Source organism: Chanos chanos, chromosome 1, assembly GCF_902362185.1.
Source record: "Chanos chanos chromosome 1, fChaCha1.1, whole genome shotgun sequence".
Classification (NCBI taxonomy): Eukaryota; Metazoa; Chordata; class Actinopteri; order Gonorynchiformes; family Chanidae; genus Chanos; species Chanos chanos.
In genome coordinates, this window is record NC_044495.1 from 17389259 (window position 1) to 17412027 (window position 22769).

The 22769-nt window shown below is 39.2% G+C and overlaps 1 protein-coding gene across 1 annotated transcript; it reads left to right on the plus strand.

Moving 5' to 3' along the window:
• The first annotated feature begins 1210 nt into the window (after positions 1–1210).
• Positions 1211–11893, plus strand: inf2 (inverted formin 2). Its single transcript, XM_030777641.1, has 5 exons — positions 1211–1244; positions 8114–8535; positions 8931–9050; positions 10121–10276; positions 11856–11893. The coding sequence occupies exons 2-5, from the start codon at positions 8136–8138 to the stop codon at positions 11891–11893; spliced, it is 714 nt and encodes a 237-aa protein (XP_030633501.1). The 5' UTR covers positions 1211–1244; positions 8114–8135.
• Positions 11894–22769: the final 10876 nt, after the last annotated feature.

Consider the following 22769-nt stretch of genomic DNA (forward strand, 5'->3'; position numbering starts at 1 on the left):
TTGATAATGGCTATCTGTTAAATCACACACAGTGTTGGTTTCTGTATAATCAAACATTTTGTACTCATAAAAGAGATGAGAGATGTAACAATGCTTGAGTGTGACGTGTTTCTGTTGGCAGTTACGCCTGAGTCCTGATGAAAATGAGACAGAATGAAAAAAAAACCCTTGATATAATGGGAAAAGACCTTGTCTGTCATGTGTCATGTCACGTTCCTAATGTTTCCCTCGTGACTGTATTTTGCTGCTGCTTAGCCAATGCTGCAAAGGAGGTGATTAATTTTCTTGCTTTACACTTCTGCATGTAACTGTGGTGAGGCATGACAAATTAGTTATGTAAATAAAACCTGTAAGCTTTCCAATAATTTAAATGTAGTAACAATGTGTCACTTATTACATTTCTAATTTTCTTTTACTAAACTTGTACATGTTACAATATATTTGTAAATATAGTTTGCTTTGTGACCCATCACTAACCCCTGACCCTTCACCACACAGAGAATTCGGTGGGATATCAGTACAGACATAATTGAGTTACTGCTTTCACATTCACATCCACTGTTTTCTCATCCACATTTTCACATCCTCTGAGGGGACTGGTGTGTGTAGAGGCAATATACTTGAATAATCTGAACTCTGTACTCTGATATAAAATGGAAACTCATCAGGTTTCCCTGGAGAACTAAAGGAGGAAAAGACAAGGACAAAGAACATTTCCTCAGAATAGCTCCATGATGACAGTTTTTTTAATCGCATGACAAACATGTGTTTCATTAGAATCAATGAATAACTTTTCACCCCAAGCTCAGTTAAGGATTTAGACTCATACAGGATAAAACTGCACTTAATTTCCATTAAGAATGCTCTTAAGATTGAGAGAGAGAAAGAGAGAGAGAGAGAGAGAGAGAGAGAGAGAGAGAGAGAGAGAGAGAGAGAGAGAGAACGCACAGATATATGATGATATAATACACGATAATCGCTAACAGTCCTTTTGATCACACAAATACACGTTCTGACAGATCATAAATGTGTTACCTAATGACCATCACAGCTAGGCGGGGCTCGTCAGAGGGAGGAGTTACCCTTTCCATCTCGTATATAAATCCAAGTATGTGTGATAATGTGATCCTTGATTCATTCCCTACGTTTTGAAATAGTGCGACTCCTTATAGCTGTGAAGTTGGCAACAAGAAAAGAGGATAGGATCCACGCCGTATCCCAAGACATTTCACAAGACTATAGCGGTAAGTGTTGAAAATTAAGGCATTCTGTCTTTTTTTCTAACTTAAATCTGTTTTTAGTCATTCTCCAAATCACCACTTATTTTAACTGTCCTGCAACGTGGCAGTAGGAGCGCTTTAATACATTTGATGAAATGGACTGGACAAGAGCCGTATCCTACGTGGGTTCTCCATGGCATTTTCGCCATATTGATGAGGGCTTGCGTTACAGGGAACTTGAAGAATTTATGAGGATTTTGTCGCTGAAAATCGCCCCTCAAATTCTGGCTAATTTCGTGTGATTGAGAATTTGCTTAGTATCGACTGCCTGCAACCTAAGAAATGACCTACGTCTTAAATATATTTGTTGTGAAAGATAACCCCGTTTTTCTATTTGGGATTTATGTCAGTTTCGCCCCTAATAAAGCGATATAAAATTCAAAAAGGCACACAGTCTGCCCCTCCGAGATCATTGATCAGATGCTTAAGGAGATGGAGCCAGTAAATAAGTTGTTATGTCAAACACTGAGCGGTCTACATTGCGTCTGCTCCGTCAGCCGATGATAAAATGTGAAAAATGTGCTGGCCAAGTATTGGGCGGATAGAAGTTGAGTATGCTATAGTTCATCCACTTCAGCATTACAGAAGCTACGTCTCTAGAAGTAATTTCCAGGAGACAGCGGATGGGTTATTAGTTTGAGAGATAGGTTGCTGGTGTTACACTTCAGTAATACAAGTTGGCATGGCATGCTTTACCATGAAAGGCTTAAATATTTGTGTTGCAGTCACAAACTGATTTTCATGAAATTGTGATTGTGATTTAAACTCGAAGCATATAGGAAGGTCCCAAAATGATGTGAGTGAGAGGAAATGCAAGTAAATGAAAATTTCTTGTTAAAGCATCTTTAGTTACCTCATGTATCCAAGTTGCACATTCAAGTGATGAGAAAAACAAATCTGAGAGGATATTTCCTTAGATACACAATGTTTGTTGCTCTTTATATGTTTTAACCCTTGGTTGCGCATTCTTTACTGGGAAAAGGTGGTGTTACTTACATGTTAATGGGTCTGCCACACAACCATTTGAACTGAACCTGGATAATTTTGCCCTTCAGCTCATGGCTTCTGCCTAGAATGCTCCACCAAACACACACTTTTAATTACAGCAACTAACTGTGCTATCAGCCCACTGACGTGTACTTCTGGTTAGTATCTCCTGCTACTTTGTTGCAAGGGATATAAAGGAACAGTTCATCAAGTGATGCTGTGAATTCATCAGTTCGCAACATCATTTGACACTTTTACTAAATTGTAACTTTTCTGAATAAAGACAAGGAGTAGCATCTCTTTGGATAAAATTGGTGGGGAGAGCGAAGGGGTTATCAGGGGTTCACAGGTCATGTTGAGTTATTTATAGGATTGCTGCTTTGCTAAAATTTGTACTTATGGCCACATCCTGAAAAGGAAAATTGTGTGCTATTGTGTGAATGGTACTTGCTTGACTTTGTGAGGGATTGCAGTGGTATTAACAAGAACTCCAAGAATAGTCCATTAATGGTAGTTGCAAGACAGCCACACACATTAAAAATCGACCATGAATTTCATTGCTGGAATGAAAAGGTTTTCCACTTAAGCATCTTTCTCCTGTCTTCTGCTGATGCACTCACAGTTTGTGTGCATGAATTAAGAGCTCAGTTTTAATGTTTTAAAAGCCAGTTCCAGTCCAAGTTACATTACCGTCCATCAAACTCTTATCTTATTACTTTTAAGGTCTGGTGTGGGTACAGAGAGATCAGGGTCTCAGGTAAGGGTTATGCAGAGTATACAATGCTTTGATACGTCATGGCTACAAAAACGTCCGTTTTATCTGGGTGAAATATCAAAGTGAAGCAGTGTAAGCTTTGTTGCAACTGATCATTTTCAACAATTCACATACTCTCTCTCATCAACTATAATTGAATACATTCCCATTAATGATAGCTCATTCTTTTGTGCCTAAAGTTGTAGATAGGTAATGGTATATGTACGAGTATCTGTAGATAAGTATATCCAGTATACATGCTCAGTCCTTTGGTTCATCCCCATTCATGGTTTCCAAAAAAGGGTAGTACCCCAAAAAAGGCATTGTAAGCCTATACCTCAAATACTTATGATGTGCAGCTCATCAGGTACCTATCCAGCAATTTTACAAGATTGTCTTTATTAAACTTCCTTTGTGCTTTTGACTGGTCTTACAACATGAACTTTACTTTGCCCAATTAAAAATGTCACGTTCTCTCTGAGTAGGTTGTAGGACTTGTATGGGAGGCTTTTTTAGTTTACTCATGAAATGTCAGTGCTGTGAAAGCAAATGCGTCAAATACATGTCTGGTTCAGATAATATCAGATTTTACGTGCACAGAAATTTGTTGATTACAACTACATCAGATATAGAACTGCTTTCTTTGTAACGCAGTGTTCTGCCCTGGACAGCAGTACTACCTGAGGGCATCCAGTATTTCCTGCAGCATCTGGTTGTGTGGTTCAGTCAGTGTAAGAGTTTTGTATGCCTCCCTAGCTGTATATATCATTTCAACTCCTTCACCAGCTATGACCATCATATAGAAGAAGAAGAAGCGTTTTTCTCCACTTTAGTCCATTTTTGCGTTTAGTGAGTAATGATAGCAACAGCAATTTAAATTGCTCTGTCTGTAACTGTAATTTGTTTTTTTCCTCTGTTCGCTACCACTAGATCCATGTTGGATGCATTAACCTAATTTGGCATTGGATTGATATTCAAAGAGCTTGGTGAATGAATTGACTGTGTGACAGACTTGATCCGTGTTTGAATTTGGGACTCTAAATGTGCATTATCCGCATGGATAGATCTGCATCTGCATAATTGTACACATTGATATGAAACAAGCTACTGGTAAGTTTAAGCACTGTAATGTGATATGACTTAATTGGCTCCACATTAGAAATCACACTTTACTTGAATTTCTAGTTACCTGCAGTGCAGTTTTGACATGTTATGTTGGCCAGCAATGGATTTTGTCATGGTAAATAAGAAAGCACTTTTTGAATAGACAACATTACAACCGAGGTTTTACGTGAACATTTGGACTCTTAGAGAAGAATTCTGCAGTGTTTAAAATGCTCTATAGTGAATCATCATGCATACACAGTAATCTTACTGAGCAGTATTGCATGTTAGAACTCCATTTTTATTGAGCACGTTACTGTATTTAGATGAGTAATGATAGGTTCTCCGTCTGTTTAGAACTGTGTTCGCTGTCTGGTAGCGTTGTTAGCTCAGTGCAAATTGTGACTAGACCTCATCGAACCCTGCAACAATTTAGTATACATCCCACATAAAGAGAACATTTATATCACCTACTTACAAGTAATAAAATTAGGCATAAAGTTTGCACAAAAATGCATTTGCAGCAGGGTCTTTGAGTTTACTGAACTCTTTTTTTTTGTTCTTTTTTTCAAGGCCTGCCTATTACTTAAAATGAATTGCTTTGTTGGCAGAAAAATCACAGTGATCACCCTGTTTTTATTCAGGGTAGGGTGTGGTGACTTGGACTGGACGAGACATGTGAAGAAATTGCTGACGGTGTAGTAATTTGAAAGTGAAGTCTTCAGTTACATGTAGACTGCCTTTTGATCCAATGTTATTGAATATAGCTAAAATAAGATAACGTTCACACAAACACAAACAGTAATGCAGTCTAATTTGTTAACATATAACACACCAAACAAGACCTCTGAGTCGCATGGACACAGACGCAGTATCACACCCAGAGTGTGACACTGCAACACAAGACAAAAAAAAGGAAACAATGCAACGTTATGTAATGACAGCATGTTTCCTTTGTTAGGAATTTCTTTCCTTCCTGTTCAGAACCATTTGACTTTAGAGTAGAAAGCCTTTCTCATTGACATACTCAGACAGGACCATTTAAAAGCAGACGCTTTTGGTTGAATTAATTTGAAAGGTCAATGCTTTTTTTTTAAGTGATGATAAAGTGGACGCGTGTAAAGACAACTGCGATAACACATAGACATACCAGACAGACAAACCTGTCATTCTACTACTAAATAGCATGCACCAGAGGGGGGGACTTGGCATGTTGTTTATCTGAGAGGTATTGTCTGCTACGCTTTTGCACATAGTGTGGGCGTAGCAAGCACTCAGTTATGTAAAGTCTGTTCAAATGGATTGAAAATTTCACTAAAAATAAATAAATAAATAAATGAAAAAGAGAAACAGAGAGTTCCTCTGTGAAATGAAATGAGATTTTGTTTGTTTTTAAAATTAACAATAGGGCCATTATCTATTTAAATAGAGGTACTTTTGTCTGGACCAAACTCTCTCCGATCACCATTAGCTTGTATTGATTTAATTATTTTACAACAGAACAAGGGTTTAACATATCTCATCAGTACTGGGTCTTACCGGTTTGCATTGTTTAGACAGTGATGGCTATGGACAAAGCTATGGCCCTCCCCCATTTGCTCCATAGTATGGTTCCTGAGAGGAATTTGGTGAGCAGGTATATTTGAAAAAGTGAAGATTTAAAAGTATATGAACATATTGTTTAGGGCAGAAGTAACCGACATCAGGAGTGCAGTCTGAAACCTTTTATATGTCCGTTAACATAATGTACACCAGATTTTGCCTCAGTAATTCTATATGTAATTTGCTCATCCTGTTTCAACCCTCTCAGTTACACAAAAGTAGTAAACACTTGATGACTGAGACCAGGTCCTGTTCCTAGAGCAAAAGGAACATTTTGAAGAAAGACATGAACAGAGTACCATACCGAAACCGTATCAAACTGTGACTTCAAAACCGAGGTATTAACCTAACAGTGACTTTTGCGTACCGTTACACCCCTAGGTGCATGGTTAAACACTAAAATGCTGCAAACCAGGCATGGAGAAATGTGAGCGAGAAATGTTCCTGGTTTTCTTTTTTGTTTGTTTGTTTGTTTTGCTGAGCTGACAGTGTATCAGTGTCCATTCATGTTGGATTTAATCTGAGTGACTGGCAGAGCTCATGCAAGAGGAATGCTGACTTATCTCTTGGCTCTCCTGAAATGTGCAGCACTGTCATTTCCTCTGAGTATGGGCTTGTGTGATAGAGGCCTGGTTTTCCTGTATTTTCAACAGAACATAGTTGTTTTTTATGTTTAGTAATGTTGAGTACAAGAGCTGAGTGAGTGATGCACACATTCAGTTTTAGTTATGTAGTCACCATACCAGACTCTGAGTGCGGCCTGTTTTGTCTGTTTTTCTTTTCTTATTGTTTCTTTTCATTTCTTTTCTTTTTGTTTCATTTCATTTCTTTTCTTCCTTTCATTGTTTTTTTTTTTGTTTGTTTGTTTTGTTGTACCATGTCATGCTTTGTTTTTTTGTAAGCATTGCGTTTAGTCACTGAAGACTTATAGACTGCTGGTTGTCTTGTTTGCTCACGTGACTGGCCCTGATTGCGTAAGCCTGTTGCATACACCACTTAGACACCATTTGACTGAATGAGGGCATGATTTGTTTGACAAGGCCTGCTAAGAGTTTGCTCTTTAGGCTGACTGAAACCTTGAATAAGTTTATACTCCCTCTTCTGACTATTTTCTTTCTTAAATTCCTGCAGCGAGTATTAACCTGACCTTCAGCAAAAGTGGTAGAGAAGTGGATTGCTGATGGTAAAATTGATCAAAAGTTACATAGTTGCACCTTATGTCTGAGATTCTGGGTTTCAATCCCAGCTGAGGCACATTTGCTGTCAGTAGTTGGTCCATAGTGCCACGGCTGGCTGGGCTGGACAAAGGCAGTGGGTGTGGACAAAGATGTGGACAAAGTGTCACAGCTGGCCGGGTGTGGACAAAGGCAGTGCTTTCTTTCTAATAACCAGAGGGCTATCAAGGCCAGTCTGGTAGAATTCTATGGTAGCAGTCTCATAGATCTGTTTTGTGTCCCTGTTTTCTCTCTATATTTTAGAACACAGGCAGAACCATGTGGGGATGAAATCTAGCAGACAGTTATTCATGCTGAAAACAAAGTGTTTAGGGTTAAACATGGGTATTTTGTAGATTATAAATCTTTTGAAGTAATGGACTTTGAAAGGTTGAAAGCCTGTGTAACACCCACAAGAGGCATTATTAAGTAGAGTACCTACAAGGCAGAAACTCCTATAGGGACCTCTTCTTTTACCATTTAGAACAATAACCTATGTGAATATTTTGTGATGGGATAAAGCTTATGAAGGTAAGTATTCCAAGTTTTATTATAAATTGTAAGGGACAAAAGTATTGCTATAATAGAGAAAAAAGCTCACTCACTCATTTTCAAAGCCGTGTATCCTAATGAGGGTTGCGGGGGTTCTTGGGGCCTATCCCAGCGCTCATACGGTGAAAGGTGGGGCACAGGTTGCCAGTCCATCGCAGAGCAGACACACAGACAAACACATTTATACCTAGGGGCAACTTAGTGTCTCCAGTTCGCCTAACCTGCACATCTCTGGACTGGGAGGAAACTGGAGCTCCTGGAGGAAACCCATGCAGACACGAGGAGAGCAAACTCCACACAGCTTTCCATTAATATTAAACTGTGCAACCTGAGCAGTTGTTTCCTAAACTCAACAACTAGATCTGGATCAAATCAAAAGTTTGATTATTTAAGGAGATAGGTTTGGGTAAATGACTAAATTGCACATGCCCTGTCTGACAGGGGTGACGTACGAGAAATAGAGCTTGAATCGGTAGCTTCTCTCAAAACATAAAGCCTTAATCACAGTACAGTTTTTCATGTCAGATATGCAAAATGTTGTATAACAGATGTAGCTGAAATTGCTTAATGGCCTTGAACTTTACAGAAGAATTCACTTTTGTTCTCTTTGCCCCCTCCAGATCACCTACTTTCTGGACTGTAATGTCAGTTAAATCAGATGGCATCCAGAAGAAGTGGGCAGCCATACGGGGTCGCCTTGGCTCCTCACAGGATGCAGACGTTTCGCAAGAGGCCAACCTGGAGAACGCTGACCCAGAGCTATGTATCAGGCTACTTCAGGTACCCACCGTAGTCAACTATTCAGGCCTGAAGAGGCGGCTGGAGAACAGCGATCAGACATGGATGGTACAGTTTCTAGAACTTTCTGGGCTGGATCTCCTCCTAGAGGCCTTGGACAGGCTGTCTGGACGGGGCTGCTCACGAATAGCGGATGCCCTGCTTCAGCTTACCTGTGTCAACTGTGTCCGTGCAGTCATGAACTCATCGACAGGGATCCACTACATCATGGAGAATGAGGGTTATGTTCGCAAACTCTCTCAAGGTGTGAGGCATATTAAGAACCATCTCAGTGTAGAAGAACTGCTATTACTTGTGCATTCTATTTTTCTGCATAAGCAATTTAATTGCCATTGTCAGTACTGTTACTAAACGTGGCACTTTGAGTATTCCCACTGAGTGCTGGGCAGAAGTGTTTATAGAGTTTGAATACTGGGAGTAAAATCTTTATGTCGTAATGGCCCAGCTCTGCATCCATCCTTATCAGAAGTGAAGCTGTTTTTCCTCCTGAGTACAAAGTTCAAATTACGTGTCCTAAATAGTGATAGCAATGAATCCTTCTAAAAAATCAAAATCAGTCAGAACGGCAGAGCGACATGAAAAACAGGGCACATGGCAAAATTAAAAAACTGTCATGTTTGTTGGCCTGCTCTTTTTCAGCTTTGGATACTTCCAATACTATGGTAAAGAAGCAAGTGTTTGATCTACTGGCTGCTTTAAGCATGTTCTCCTCAGATGGACACAGATTAGCCCTGGATGCCTTGGATCACTATAAGGCAAGTGTCAAACCTGTCATGCACTTCACGAGGATGTGTTTCAGTTGGTGGCACTGAAGTGCAGCCTAACTATGTAGAGAGTTGATTATATTCTTTGGCATATCCTGTTAAATCTATAAAAATGGATAGTACCACACACTGAAAAATTCTGTTCATGAAAAAATGTTAAACAGTTGCTTGAACTTTATTTTAATGTTTGGATGGCTGTAACCAGAAGAATCACACATCATCAATACTTAAACTTTGATAAATCGATGTCAATATTAAATATAACCGAATGCAATTTTTTTTCCTTTTTTTCTGATTCTGGCTTTTTTCTGATTTTTTTTTTTTTTATCATGTAAGGTGTATCATGTCTGTCAAATTAGTCAAAGTGCACAACTTAAAATTGTAAAAGACAATTGAAAGTGCATGTGCTGTTTTATTCAAACACTATTCAAAACTATGTTTTAAAGTAGAGAGCTGGTGATGAACAAAAAAAGGAATGGTTGGAATTAAGAGTCAGTTGAATCAATTTATAAAGGGTCTGTAACAGCCATAAATCCATGTAAAAAAAATTAGTACATACACAATGAAAACAAAAGAGAGTACAACAGAAAAGGGCAAATTATACTCGGAATGGGTAACTTAAAATTAGTGTTCGTGGTCAAACTGAAACTGAGAATATATCCAATTAGCTCTAAAATTTGTGAAATTTCCTACTGCCTTTGGATGCTGGATCTAATAACTGTAGAAACATATGATATTTTTTATACCCAATTAAAGCTTTTGGGATTTTGATTCAGGTGGTCAAGCATAGATTCACCATGTTTGCATTACTTTAGGTGATGTGGCATCCATTTTAGGCCTCAGTGTATTTTTAAGGTTAATAGTGTAGTTGGCATGTATGTAACCTTTGAGAAATAACTGATGAAGATAGTCTGCCACCTCAGGAGATAGAAATGTGTTTTGATGCTATAACTCGCCTTTTGGAGAACACACCGTATTTTTAGAACTTTTGCCTTTAATAAGCATACATGACCTGCACTTCAAGACACAAACTGATTTATATTTTTTTTTTGTCCTTAAAGGGAGTGAAAATGCAGCAGTACCGATTCAGTGTTATCATGAATGAGTTGCAAGCCACAGATAATGTACCCTATATGGTCACTCTTCTTAGTGTCATCAACGCCATCATTTTTGGCACCAGCGACCTTCGAAAGCGTGACAAAATTCGCAAGGAGTTCATAGGTATGTGCAGACACTATATTCCAAATCCTGGAGCTGTTAACTTCATGTACAATTTTAGAGAACTTTGTCACAGAGAATGAAAAAAAAACAAAACAATTTTCATTACTTTATCATAGAGGACAGAAGAACAACCAGTTACTATAATACATATCAAAGTCTGTGACCCCACACCCGTTCTCATTGAAGCATAAAAATAAAGTTATTTATTATTTGTGATTTTAGCAGAGGGAAGAACACACAGGTTAATCTGTATAATAACGACAACATTTACATTCACATTTCATTTCATTTCATTTCATTAACACATTCATCCTCATACTACATATCTAAACTGTGTCTTCCATTTTTACCATTAGATGGCATTCTTGTGCAAAATTATTTGTGATGTGTTTGTTCCATTATCAATGCATACTGGCTGTTAAACGCTGTTAAAATGGAAAGGTTTGTCATGAAAGCAAGAACAGTTACATCTGATGGGAGAGACAGTTCTCAAACAAGTGAGGGAATCAGTCAGGCTATAGATTAATTTCAGCAAGGACTCCCATGAATAGTTGTAAGGGAATGTGTGTGTGTGTGTGTGTGTGTGTGTGAGAGAGAGAGAGAGAGAGAGAGAGAGACTGCATCATCTTTTCTTTAGCAATAATAGACAAAGTAATCTTTTTTTATAGATCGCCTTGAGATATTTGTGTCTTCTGCTCAAAGTCATATGGTCGTCATATCCCTAGGTCCTCATGACAGAGGGATCCCTCTTAAGCACTAATGGACTGATGCTATGAATAAGCCCTCTCTGGGGTCATTTGCAGAGTGAGCTGATAAATCACCATGTGATGGGCAAACTGTCAAATGTTAGGCAACCACTTTGTATTTATTAAACCAGTTACCTGCATGCTTGCTGCAGCCAGTCATGAATAATCACAATTCAAGTATGTTTAAGGTGAGCCCTGTTTAAAGAGGTTTTTATGAAATAAACTCTATGTAGTGTAGCAGGTGCCATGTATAATAAATACTCATAGAAAAATTCAATGAATAAAACTCTCGTGTCTGGATTAGTCTCCTCAGTTAGCCACATAACTTGAGACTAAACGGTTCAGTAGAAGCTATGTAACATACACATTGGGCAATTGTAAAAAGTATATTTAAATCTCTCTCTCTATATATATATCCTACACTACACGGACTTGGTCTCTTGTTTTTCTGTAAAACCGTAAAATTATAGTTTTCTGTAATAGCTCAGCACCACATTATTGGAACTACACCATGTGAATACTTTTTAAAAATTTTGTCTTTACATTAGGTATTTCGGCAAATAAAGTATGTTTTATTTCGGCCGCGGATGTGTTTTGCAACTGTTAAAATGTTTCAAAAAATTTAAAAAAAAAAAACGTCGTTTTTCAACTTGTAATTCAAAAACGAGCAACATATTCACTGAACAAACCATGTAATTGGACCTCGGTCCTAATTGTACTCACCTATGTTTTCACAAAATGGTGGCCTGATGACGCGTGCAAGCTAGCAAATGTCTTTAAAACTTCTCAAATGATTCTTTGCTGATTTTTTTTTTTTTTATTTGATCTCGTAGGGCTTCATGTGCTTGATGTATTACCGACTTTGAGGTAAGGTTTCCGAGAATAAAGCGCCGTTAATAATGCAATAATATCAGGCTACAAGTAATTTTTCTCCATATTGCTCATACACGTCTGATTTCTTTCTTTTTTCGTTTTTTCGTGTGTGTATAATAGGGAGCAGGAGGATCTGGATTTATTAATCCAGTGTGAGACGTTTGAAGAGGCTATGGCAGAGGATGAGGAGGAGCTGTTAAGGGTTTATGGAGGCATCGACATGAACTGCCATCAGGAGGTGTTCAATATGCTGTTTAACAAAGTGAGTCCTGCTTATCAAGCCTATTCTGTTGTCCACTCTAGTAGCTACACGGACTGTGCGAAAGCCACTTCTGAGCGGAAATTGAAGGTTACTCCCATGGTCTAAAGGGCGGTAGGAATACCTTTGACTAAGCTTTAGAGGAACTAACTGAGAGCCCGTGGTCTCTGTGTGGCATCAAGACTTTACACGGAAACTGTTTAGCAGTGTACGAATTCTGACAGGTCAGTTTACTTGGTGGTCCACATGACAGCGTATAAACTGTAAAGGCCATGTAGGAGCTCAGCCTAAAATTTAGAAATGCATGAAGGAATATATCCAGCTAATGATTTTTAATTCTGTTAAATCGCTAAAATGTAGAGGAGAGACGCTCTTACTTCGAAGCTGCGATGACCTTTCAAAAGCGCCATCGTAATTATAATTCCAGACCTACGCGTCAAATTGGCAGTCACGTGGCCGCTGCTAATGAAGCTTTGTAACTTCATACAACGTTAAAAACATCACAAGAGACGCTTCCATTAATTTAAAACAAACCAAACTAAACAAACTGGTAGTAATCTTTGAATGTACGAATCCAGCCTCCGTTACCTTCTGTCCAGTTTCCAAAGAGTAGCTACAGCACCTCTTGTATATGGTTGTAGCTTAACTCTCCTCTGCCTCTTGTAGGTGAGCTCCTCCCCTGCATCACTGCAGCTGCTGTCTATCCTGCAGGCTCTGTTGCTGTTGGATTCAGAAAGAGGGAATGTTTGGCAGGCCCTGGAAACTCTTGTTAACCGTGCTATCATGTTGTCTCAGGATGGTGAGTCCTTGCATTGCACCAGTTCATTGCCGCTCTGTGACATGTGTATACGATCTATGGTAGTACAATTCAGGACATTGCAGATTGATTCATTACTCATATTTTTAAAAACGTTTTAAAATCATTATGCACATTTTACATGCTGTGCTTTCAGTTCAAGTGAAAATGTGAATCATGAATGATCATTTTGTGGATTATTTGTTGTATAGATTTCGAACAATAGAGCAATGATTTTTGGTTCAAAGTTTAAATTTTTCATTATCATTTTACATGGCTCTAAAGCTAGGTTCACACTGTCAGTCCAAATCCAATTTTTTGCATATCCGATCATAATCCGATCTTCCTGACTGACTGTTCGCATTATATATTGCAGGTGATCAGATCCGATCTGTGTGTCCGGGTGGCTATCCTCAGATTCGGTCTTATCCACATTGGTTGCTATAGTAATGACATTGTGCCCGAAAGTAGAAGTAGTTGATATAAACAAACTAAGTGGAGGGTAATGAAATGGGTCTGCTTATTTGCAACCTGGCAATTTATAACAAATAATGGTGTCAGAGACGGAGGAGGCTTGCCGCTTTGTTTCATGCAGCCGTCTCCGCTGGTATCACTGTCCAACGATCTACAATCGCTCAACAATGGCTCCCTATGCCACCAAACTAGCATGTTTCAATGTGCCGCCAAAAGTCACAAACGTAAAAAGAAAACACCTGAAATCCGATAAGGGCAGTCAGACCTAAACAAATTTGCAAAAATGCGATTGGAATCAGATTTCAAACCACATATGAATGTGGTTTGAAACGGATTTGTAAAAATCGGATCTCGTGTGATTTTTGCCTATTCAGTTCTGCTACATATGATCAGATTCCAATTGGATATGCACATAAATCGGATTTGGACTGACTGTGTGAACATAGCCTAAGTTTTCATGGTCAAACTTGCCTTTCTTTTGAGATAAATGTGTTGTGTTCTTTCCAGCCCAGACAGACTCCTGTGAGAAGATAATGCAACGACTTATGTTCTTCAAAGAACCTAGAAGTGGCCACTATGCTGTAGATGGCCATCCACCATGCAGTGTGGACAAAGCCATCCAAACAGATTTAGGCACCGCACATCAAGACAACAAAGTCAGCAAATGTCCCCTGACCAGCCAAGCACCACCAAGCAGCAATAACCTTTCTCCACATTCACCCGCTTTACCCACAGCAGCTCCTCCTCCTCCCACTCCTCTGGGGAATGGACTACCCCCGCCTCCTCCACCACCACCTTTGCCAGCACCTGTGGTTGGAGGATCTCCACCTCCACCACCACCTCTACCTGGAGCTGGCTCTGGAGGACTTCCTCCTCCACCTCCACCACCACCTCTACCTGGAGCTGGCTCTGGAGGACTTCCTCCTCCACCTCCACCACCTCCTCTACCTGGAGTGGGCTCTGGAGGGCCTCCTCCTCCACCTCCACCTCTACCTGGAGTCGGTGCTGGAGGACCTCCACCACCCCCTCCCTTGCCCAGCACAGGTGGCCCTCCACCACCACCACCTCTCCCAGGAAGTTCTGGACTCCCGCCCTGCCCACCACCCCCACCAGGAATGGACATTATAGTGGCTCACAGTACTCAGCCTCTGGGAAGGGCCTGCGTTATGACACCTAAAGCAGGCCGCTGTCCCTCACAGAGGATGAAGAAACTGAACTGGCAGAAGTTGAACTCCAGAGTGGTTACTGGTAAGAAAGATGGAGATAACTGGTTTAAAAGCCACTACTAAAGGAGTTTGCTACAATCGGTGGTATGCTCTGTAAATGCAGAAACTAGATATTCAGAAATAACCGTGAGATCAGGGTAATTTTTCGTTAGATTTGACTAAAAGATTTTCTGTTTCTTTACAGATATTTAGTGTGAAACTATACATAGATTTAATTAAAGTCTGCTCATGCAGATTCAATAATAAAATGGTAAACCACCTATGTTTATATAAAGTAATCATCACAGCATGTTTATGAACTTAAATACTTCATCTAACAGCACAGATATTCACAGGCATTTAAAATCGGCCTTTATATGGGAAGGATGACTTTTTTTTTGCAATTTTTATGTGCAGTGGTATCCATTTGTTTACTTCAGTTAGTCTTCTTCAGCCCCAAGTTTCACTCCTGGGGAATGTTGTTTTGAAACTCTTTTTATTTGTATATAGATGCAAGATGAGAGAAAATTTCACATTAAGCACATCATACATTATATATGCTTTGAGCATGTGCGATTTGTCCACTGTAAATGCAGCATTCTCTCATTTCTGACAAAAATCATGGAACCCGTGCTGGAGGCAAGACAAGATCCAGATTCTCAGTTTCACCCCCCTGGCTTTTTAAATCTATTTGGTCCATTTAACTAACAACAGAGTTGGTTATGTATGTATTGTTCTGTGTTTTTACAGCTCTCTATAGTAATACATGTGTTTTCTTGTCACAGATGGTCATTCTATGTGGCACTCGTTGCAGGCTGAGGATTCTTTGCAGCCTGATTATACCAGCATAGAGCAGCTCTTCTGCCTCCCAGTGGCAGAACCAAAAGATAAGGGACAGGCTGCTCCAGTCAAGAAGGAACCTAAAGAGGTATTTGTGCATGTGTGTGTGTGTGTGTGGGTGAGAGAGAGAGAGAGAGAGAGAGAGAGAGAGAGAACAGCATCCACAATTGATTCCTGAATTAATTAGTAATGTCATCAATAGGTAAGCTTTCTGTGTGTCAACCTGGAATAGTTCGTGATTGTAGGGTAGATTCTAAAACAATCATACATCCTGCTTCATTCATGTGTGTGTGTGTCAGAGAGAGAGAGAGAGAGAGAGAGAGATTTTGTTATAACTCACAAGCAATACAAGTTGTCCTCTTTCCTTCCCATATCTTAGATCTCCTTTATTGATCCAAAGAAAAATCTTAATCTGAACATATTCTTGAAGCAGTTCAAGTGGTAAGCCTTGTGTTTTTAAGTTAAGTAGCTTGCTGTATTAGTTCTGTCAAGATTGTAAGCTGTACATCTATTTATGAACCAACAGTGTCTTAAATGACTGATATTGTTATCTCCCAACATTTGTGTTTAACTGTTTATGATATTCACACTGACCGTGGTACTTCAGTATTATTGGACAAAACCTTGTCTACTATCACACACATTGAACTGACCTTAAAATAAGGATTAGTCTGGTGACTTTGAAGTAGGTGTGGCATGAAAATGGCTGGCAATGTGGTAGTTCAAAGACATGTCTAATTTTCCTTCTGTGAATGATATTCTTAGACAGGGGCTTTGACTGCATTTAACTAGATTCATATTCAGAATCAGTTTAATGTATATGCATTATTTCTGTAGTTTGTCATTCCAAGATATGCGAAATTCACACCCATACTTTCCCAAGAACTGTTAAATTCACTGTGAATCAACCACACCCCAACAGAGAACTGATAATGACACCACAAATATTTTCACTGACATAATTAAGTGGCTAGATGACACATTTTCATACCATGTAAATAAAGCCCAGTTGCAGATTAAAACAATCAGAATGTCAGCCAAACATATACTGCATACATTTTGCAGATCAATGTTTATAGAAAAAATGCATTAACTTGGGACTGGTAAATGATGAAAATACAGTTGCTTTGTCATCAAGGCAAAGATCAGTTTATGACTGACTTAAGTATGTGTAGGAGGAAGACCTTGACAATACATAGGTTAAATTGGAGAGCTGAGGTGAAATTCTTTGTTAGTTTCCACTCAGTGTCCCACAGCATAGTACTGTTGTACCCATTGGGCTCCTCTCCCACTCGGTGCTTGAAAGTGGTCACTAACAGTTAGGCTACTGTGTAGTTGTGGGTGCTCTCCTCCAAGCATGATATATCGTGCTTGGGGGAAAGTGGGTAATTGGAGTTTCCAAAATGTGGAGCAAAAGGGTGAAAATATTTTTTAACATTTCACAAAATGGTCTTTTCCTTTCCATAACTGTTATGCTTTCGAGACTTAAGCACTCATACGTGCTAGTCTGTTTTTATTTTTTGGAGGTAAATTCCTCTCAAAAGCCTCTTTAGTGAATGACATTATCACTTGAAAACCTAATGCATTTTTTACAAAAAAAAAAAAACACATTCTGAACAAAAATGCAATGAAGTAAAATCTTAAGGAATCATACATTCTTATTAATGTTTCAACTCTCTCCTCATCTAGTTCTAATGAAGACTTCGTTGCCATGGTGCAGAATGGGGATCGCTCCAAGTTTGATGTGGAAGTGCTGAAACAACTCATGAAACTGCTTCCAGAAAAACATGAGGTTATTCACAAATGAGGAACAGAAAAGCACACATGAGTCACACTGTTAATAGTCAGATGCTGATGATAGGCAGAAATCAGGAACCTGTGGCTTGAAAACCATGTTGCTCCTCCCAGGAATTTCAGGATATCTATAAATACACCCTCAAAATGATACATTTTTTAATAATTTGAACTAATTTTTTTTCAACATATGATTTTGATTCATGAGTGGTCTAATTGCTGTCTTGTGGGAAGGTTTCCATTGAGCTGCGATTTTAAAGCAGAAAAGTTTGCATTAGGTTTTGCAGAAACTCACATTTCATGTTGTTCAACGTTATGAGAGCTTGTCGGCAGACAAGTAGATGTGTCTAAGTTATCAATTAGACCACTTGAGTTGTGGTGTACATGACATTGGTGACAGTTGAAACAGATCGGCCCCAAACCAGATTCGAAGCACCTTTGAGGGATATGGAATCCAGTGCCTTAGCAGGCAAGGTAAAGGGATCAGTTGTGTGGGATGCAGCACATTAGATTTACCCCAAGATAGACTTGGACCACTGACCTTTGTTTAAGGAATCAAGGCACCCTAACAAGTGGGCAAACAAAAGGTCTGAGGCAATGGATCAGTCACTGCTCATCTCTGCAGGCCCAAGAAGAGAGGTGTTGCAGTGGATCTAGTCATAGCTTACTACTGTGACACAAGAGCTCACCCTCACACTGATTTATAATACATTTGCTTTGGCTGTTTTGAAAATTTAGAGGGAATTTTGTTTTCGTTGGCTATACTTAAGGCTTCTATTCTTAAGGCTAATGGTAGTCACCCTGCAGAAAAATGTCTGATAAACACAGCTGATTACCTTTGGTGTTTGTCTTCATACAGATCGATAACCTGAAGTCCTACCAAGGAGACAGAGACAAACTAGCAAATGTTGACCAGTTTTACATCTTACTTCTGGCTGTACCGTGGTAATTATTCCGTTTTTCAAATGGTTAATAGTTTTTAAACATTATTTAATATTGCTCTAATGCACATATGAGTGTTACTGTATATTGTACAAAAGAGTTGTACAAATGAAATATAACCTTGCTAGTTCAGTGGATTCAGGTATCAAGTAGTTCTACTAGAAATTAATTTGAGCTTTCAGAGCACATACTCAAAAGTGGTGAGTGGCTCTCACTCAGGCTCTCGGTTACTCACTACTCCATGCTGCGTCTTACTCTTTCCATAGTTACCAGCTAAGGATTGAGTGCATGTTGCTATGTGAGGAGACTGCCTCTGTGATGGAGGTGTTGAAGCCCAAAGTACAGCTGGTGGAGGTGGCTTGTGAGAGTAAGATAAATCCTCATCTTGAGTGGTTGCTGTTACAATGAATATTTTTCCACTGTCTCTACTCCCAGTCAGTATCCATGTCCATTGGCTAAAATGGTAGAAACACTAGAGTATATGAGGACAACAAAAGATACAGATTTTTTTCCCAGTTTCTTTTCTGGCTGTCTTTTATATGCTGTGTGTACAGAGATATGGCTAATCAATGTTGAACAGACGTGGTTACCTATAATTATGGCTAGCACAGGTAGTAAATATAGCAATGTGTGTGTTAGAGAGTACCACTTCTATCTAAGATCTCACATGCTAGAACTTGTTGGCCCAGGATTAATTACCTGCACCACGCATACATCTTCCATTTTATGCAGGCCTTTCCTGCAACGAATCTTATATTCAATATATTTGTGAATAGAACAAGAGGCAGCTATAGCTTGGTCTACTGCGTTGAGTGTACATTTGTTTTGTTTGTGACTTCCTCAGGTCTCCAGACAAGCACTCTGTTGCCAAGTTTTTGCAGACTCATCCTTGATGTCGGAAACTTCCTCAACTATGTAAGCATGTTGCACATTATCATAGCAGGACAATGTGTTTGTTTAACTGATTTAACTGGTTCCTGTAGCGTTCTCCTTTTTTTGTAACTTCAGCTGTTTTAGCTCTACTGTATAATTGTGACTATTTAACTATGGATAATCAACGACAGAAATGTTTGTTACTCCAAACTTGTCATTAATACAGATAAAACACCAAATGTGATGGTTTTCTTTTTTTTCTGTCTTTTCATGGCCTGGAGTTCTTTTGTTCTGGGCTTGTTAAACAGATAAAGTGGTGAAATGATTCAAACTTGGACTCATTTAATGATGAGCTATCGCATGTGATGTTGCTTCTGTTTGTCAGGGAAGTCACACAGGAAATGCCGAAGGTTTCAAAATCAGCTCTCTGCTCAAGCTTACTGAGACAAAAGCCAACAAGAGTCGCATAACTCTTCTTCACCACATTCTAGAGGTACAGTCATTCAGTGTGTGACCTGCTGTGAAATGGGAGAAGGGAATAGTATGAGGGAGGTACCTTGGTCATGAGTTAACAACAGGAGGACAAACACTTGGTTGTTTTCCAGTAGTTTAAAAACTTCTTTGGTTAACTTTTTTGAGGCAGCAGATGTTGCTCATTATTTGTCATATTATCTATTACTTTGTACCAAACAGCCATGTTTTGATAACCAAGACAAATGGATAAAACTTGTGGTTCTAGGAGGCAGAACAAAGTCACCCAGAGCTGCTTGGTCTTCCTGATGAGATAAAGGCCTGTGAGGATGCTGCAGGGTAAGTTAAACTAAAAACCTATTGTATTTCTCTTTAAAACATATCTATGGCCAAATTTTAGGCAAAATTGGGTTTTGTTGGAAAGGTGAAGTCTCTCTCTCTCTCTTTTTTTTTTAACCTCATTACTAACAAGTCTAAATCCACTTGAGCAATGGTGTAATACAAAGTATAGAATAAATGTTTATATTGAGTTTGCTACATGTTTTATGTTAATTGAAACATACACATATTTTGGATATGTGCATTTGAATAAAAATGATATAGAAATTCAACTTTTGTTAACCTTTAGGGTAAACCTGGAGTCTGTTCAGTCTGAGGCAAGTGCACTACTGAAACGTCTGAGATCAACTGCAAAAAAACTTTCATCATCAGTGGATGATGTCAAGGAACAATTCTCCAAAGTCCTTGAGGTACAAATTTATGTACTGATTGTGTACAGAATGTATATTGTTAAAAAGAAGTGGTGCACTTTAATGTCTGTTTCAGGATGCCCTGTGGCTGAAGCTGATTTCTGAGTCTGTTTTGATTAAAGACCTGTGTGGTTGCCATGTTCCTGTAGGAGAAGATAGTGACATCTGAAAAGTTAGAGGAGCGCTTTGCTGAAATGGACAGGAAGAAGACCGACCTAGCTTTTTATCTCTGTGAGGACCCTACCAAGTTTTGTCTTGAGGAACTTTTTAGCACCATCAAAACCTTCCGTGGTCTGTTCCTGAAAGCGCTTAAAGTGAGTGTTAATCTTCACTGGTTCCAGTCTAACCTAATGAGTTTAGAGGGAGTATAGATTTTCATGATATTAAATCTTTGAAAGCTTAGAGTTGGATAACTGTTGGCACATATCAACTTCAGAGGGTCATGGTGTAAGGGTCTTTAGTCTCTGACTCTGCCAGAAATCTGGTTTTCCTAAAGCTTTTTCCTTCTTTCCTTTCGCCATCAGGAAAACAAAATCCGTAAGGAACAAGCTGCCAAAGCAGAGAAAAGGAAAAAGCAGCTAGCAGAGGAGGAGTCTAAGAGACAGAAAGGGGAGAATGGAAAGATAAGTAAGTGCTCCTTTCTTCTGCTCCAATCTTTTAGGGCAGTTTCACAAAAGTTGATATTTTCTCTCCCTGAAGTAACCAAGTTCCTGATTCAGTAATTCTTTTGCAACAGACAAAATTAGTCAACTATTACTCTTCTCAGGTTCCATAAAAAAGTTACCTATGTGGTTGCGATTACAAAGCTTACTACCCATATTATACAGCATACACATTACATAAAATGTTCTACCAGACATGACATTGTACAAAGTACACTATATCTCTTTTCTGTTGCTGTTTGCTGAGAAGTTTTGAAAAATTACCTTTTTTTTTATATATTATGTCCTTTTTTTCCCCCTTACCTTACCAGTCAAAAAAGGGGCTGTACAGCAAGAAGAGGGCTGTATTATTGACCACCTGCTGGCAGATATCAGGAAGGGCTTCCCCTTGAGAAAGACCCGGCCCAGGTGCGAAATGGACAGTGCCTCCTCTAATGAAAAGCGTAAGGATACTGGGCAGCCTGGTAAGAGCGTGGCTACTCCGCTCTAGGAGATCATATTAACCAACTTATGCTAGATTTATCATTTATACTAATATATATATATATATATATATACACACACACACACACACACACACACATATACATATATGTGTGTATGTACTTATACAAGTTATACTAAATCCGTTTATACTGGTCATGACCTACTTCCTCTCTCCTCTTTTCCAGGGTCAAGTGTCAAGTCTGCAGAAGAAGAAGTAGGCTCTTCATCATCAGAGATCACTCAAACACCCCAAATTCCAGATCACACCCCAGCACAGGCAAAGGTGATGGCCACAGGAGATAAAACCAGCAAACTCTCAAGCAGTTCCCCAGAGGAACCAACCTCAGTGAGTTCCCAAGATCAGCAGACCAAGCCTCAGGAGACTGGAGGGTCCCAGTCAGGCCTCACCAGAGACACTCCAGAGCAGGAACCTTCTCAGGCAAAGGACCACTCACCACCTCTAAATAGTCCCACAACAAAAGATACCATTGTGCCTGAACCAAACCAGAACGGTAACAGCCCAGCAACAGAAAAATGTTCTTCTCTCAAGCTCCCACAGAAGACCCCAGATGGCAAAGATGTTGGATCTCATGTTTACTCAGTTGGAAGCAGAAGTTGTAAAGCTAATGGAGAAACAATGACAAAAGACTTTCATCATGATGATGATGATGTGGAGAAGACATCTTGTAATAAGCACACAGAAATAAGCAGCAATGACCCATCAGTGAATTTGAGTGGGCACCAGCAAGCATGTGATGTACCTGATGGAGCACATTCAGAAGACTCCCCTTTACCACAATCAGACCCTCCACCACCATCCACCGACACTCCCATAAACCCCAAGCCCAAAAAACACAACCTCCTCAGGAGACACCAAAAACGCAGTAATGAAGGTAATATGCTCAGTAATTCTAATAAAGATTGTATTTTCAACTCTGCTGTGTGAAAGTTAAATGTCCATGTTGATATCATCTACAAAAATGTATGAATATGGTGGAGCATATCATCGTCATGTCATTTCCTGATTATTAGACATCACTGCCATTTCCTTTTGAGAGAGCGTATTAGCCATTTTAGTTGCTGACACTCTTCATATTAAAAGTATAAATAATTTCAGATAATTTCAAAATATGAATTATACACAGTGAACTACAGAAAGCAATCAGTTCATTCTAGAATCATTCCATGTTGTATCGTGTTTTTGGCTCAGATTGTTTCTCTTTCTCTCTGGCCCTCTCAAACAGAGGGTAATGGTGGACAACAACACACAAAAAGTAAAAAGGGTTGTGTTTTACAGTGAGGTAGGTCAGAAGATGTGGGATA

Bases quoted from the DNA above. Each gene is read 5' to 3' on its own strand.
- inf2 (XM_030777641.1), top strand. From the start codon at position 8,136: ATGTCAGTTAAATCAGATGGCATCCAGAAGAAGTGGGCAGCCATACGG. The intron at 9,051-10,120 runs GTGTCAAACCTG...CCTTAAAGGGAG, and splicing joins CTTGGATCACTATAAGGCAA to TGAAAATGCAGCAGTACCGA. The intron at 10,277-11,855 runs GTATGTGCAGAC...TTGATCTCGTAG, and splicing joins AATTCGCAAGGAGTTCATAG to GGCTTCATGTGCTTGATGTA.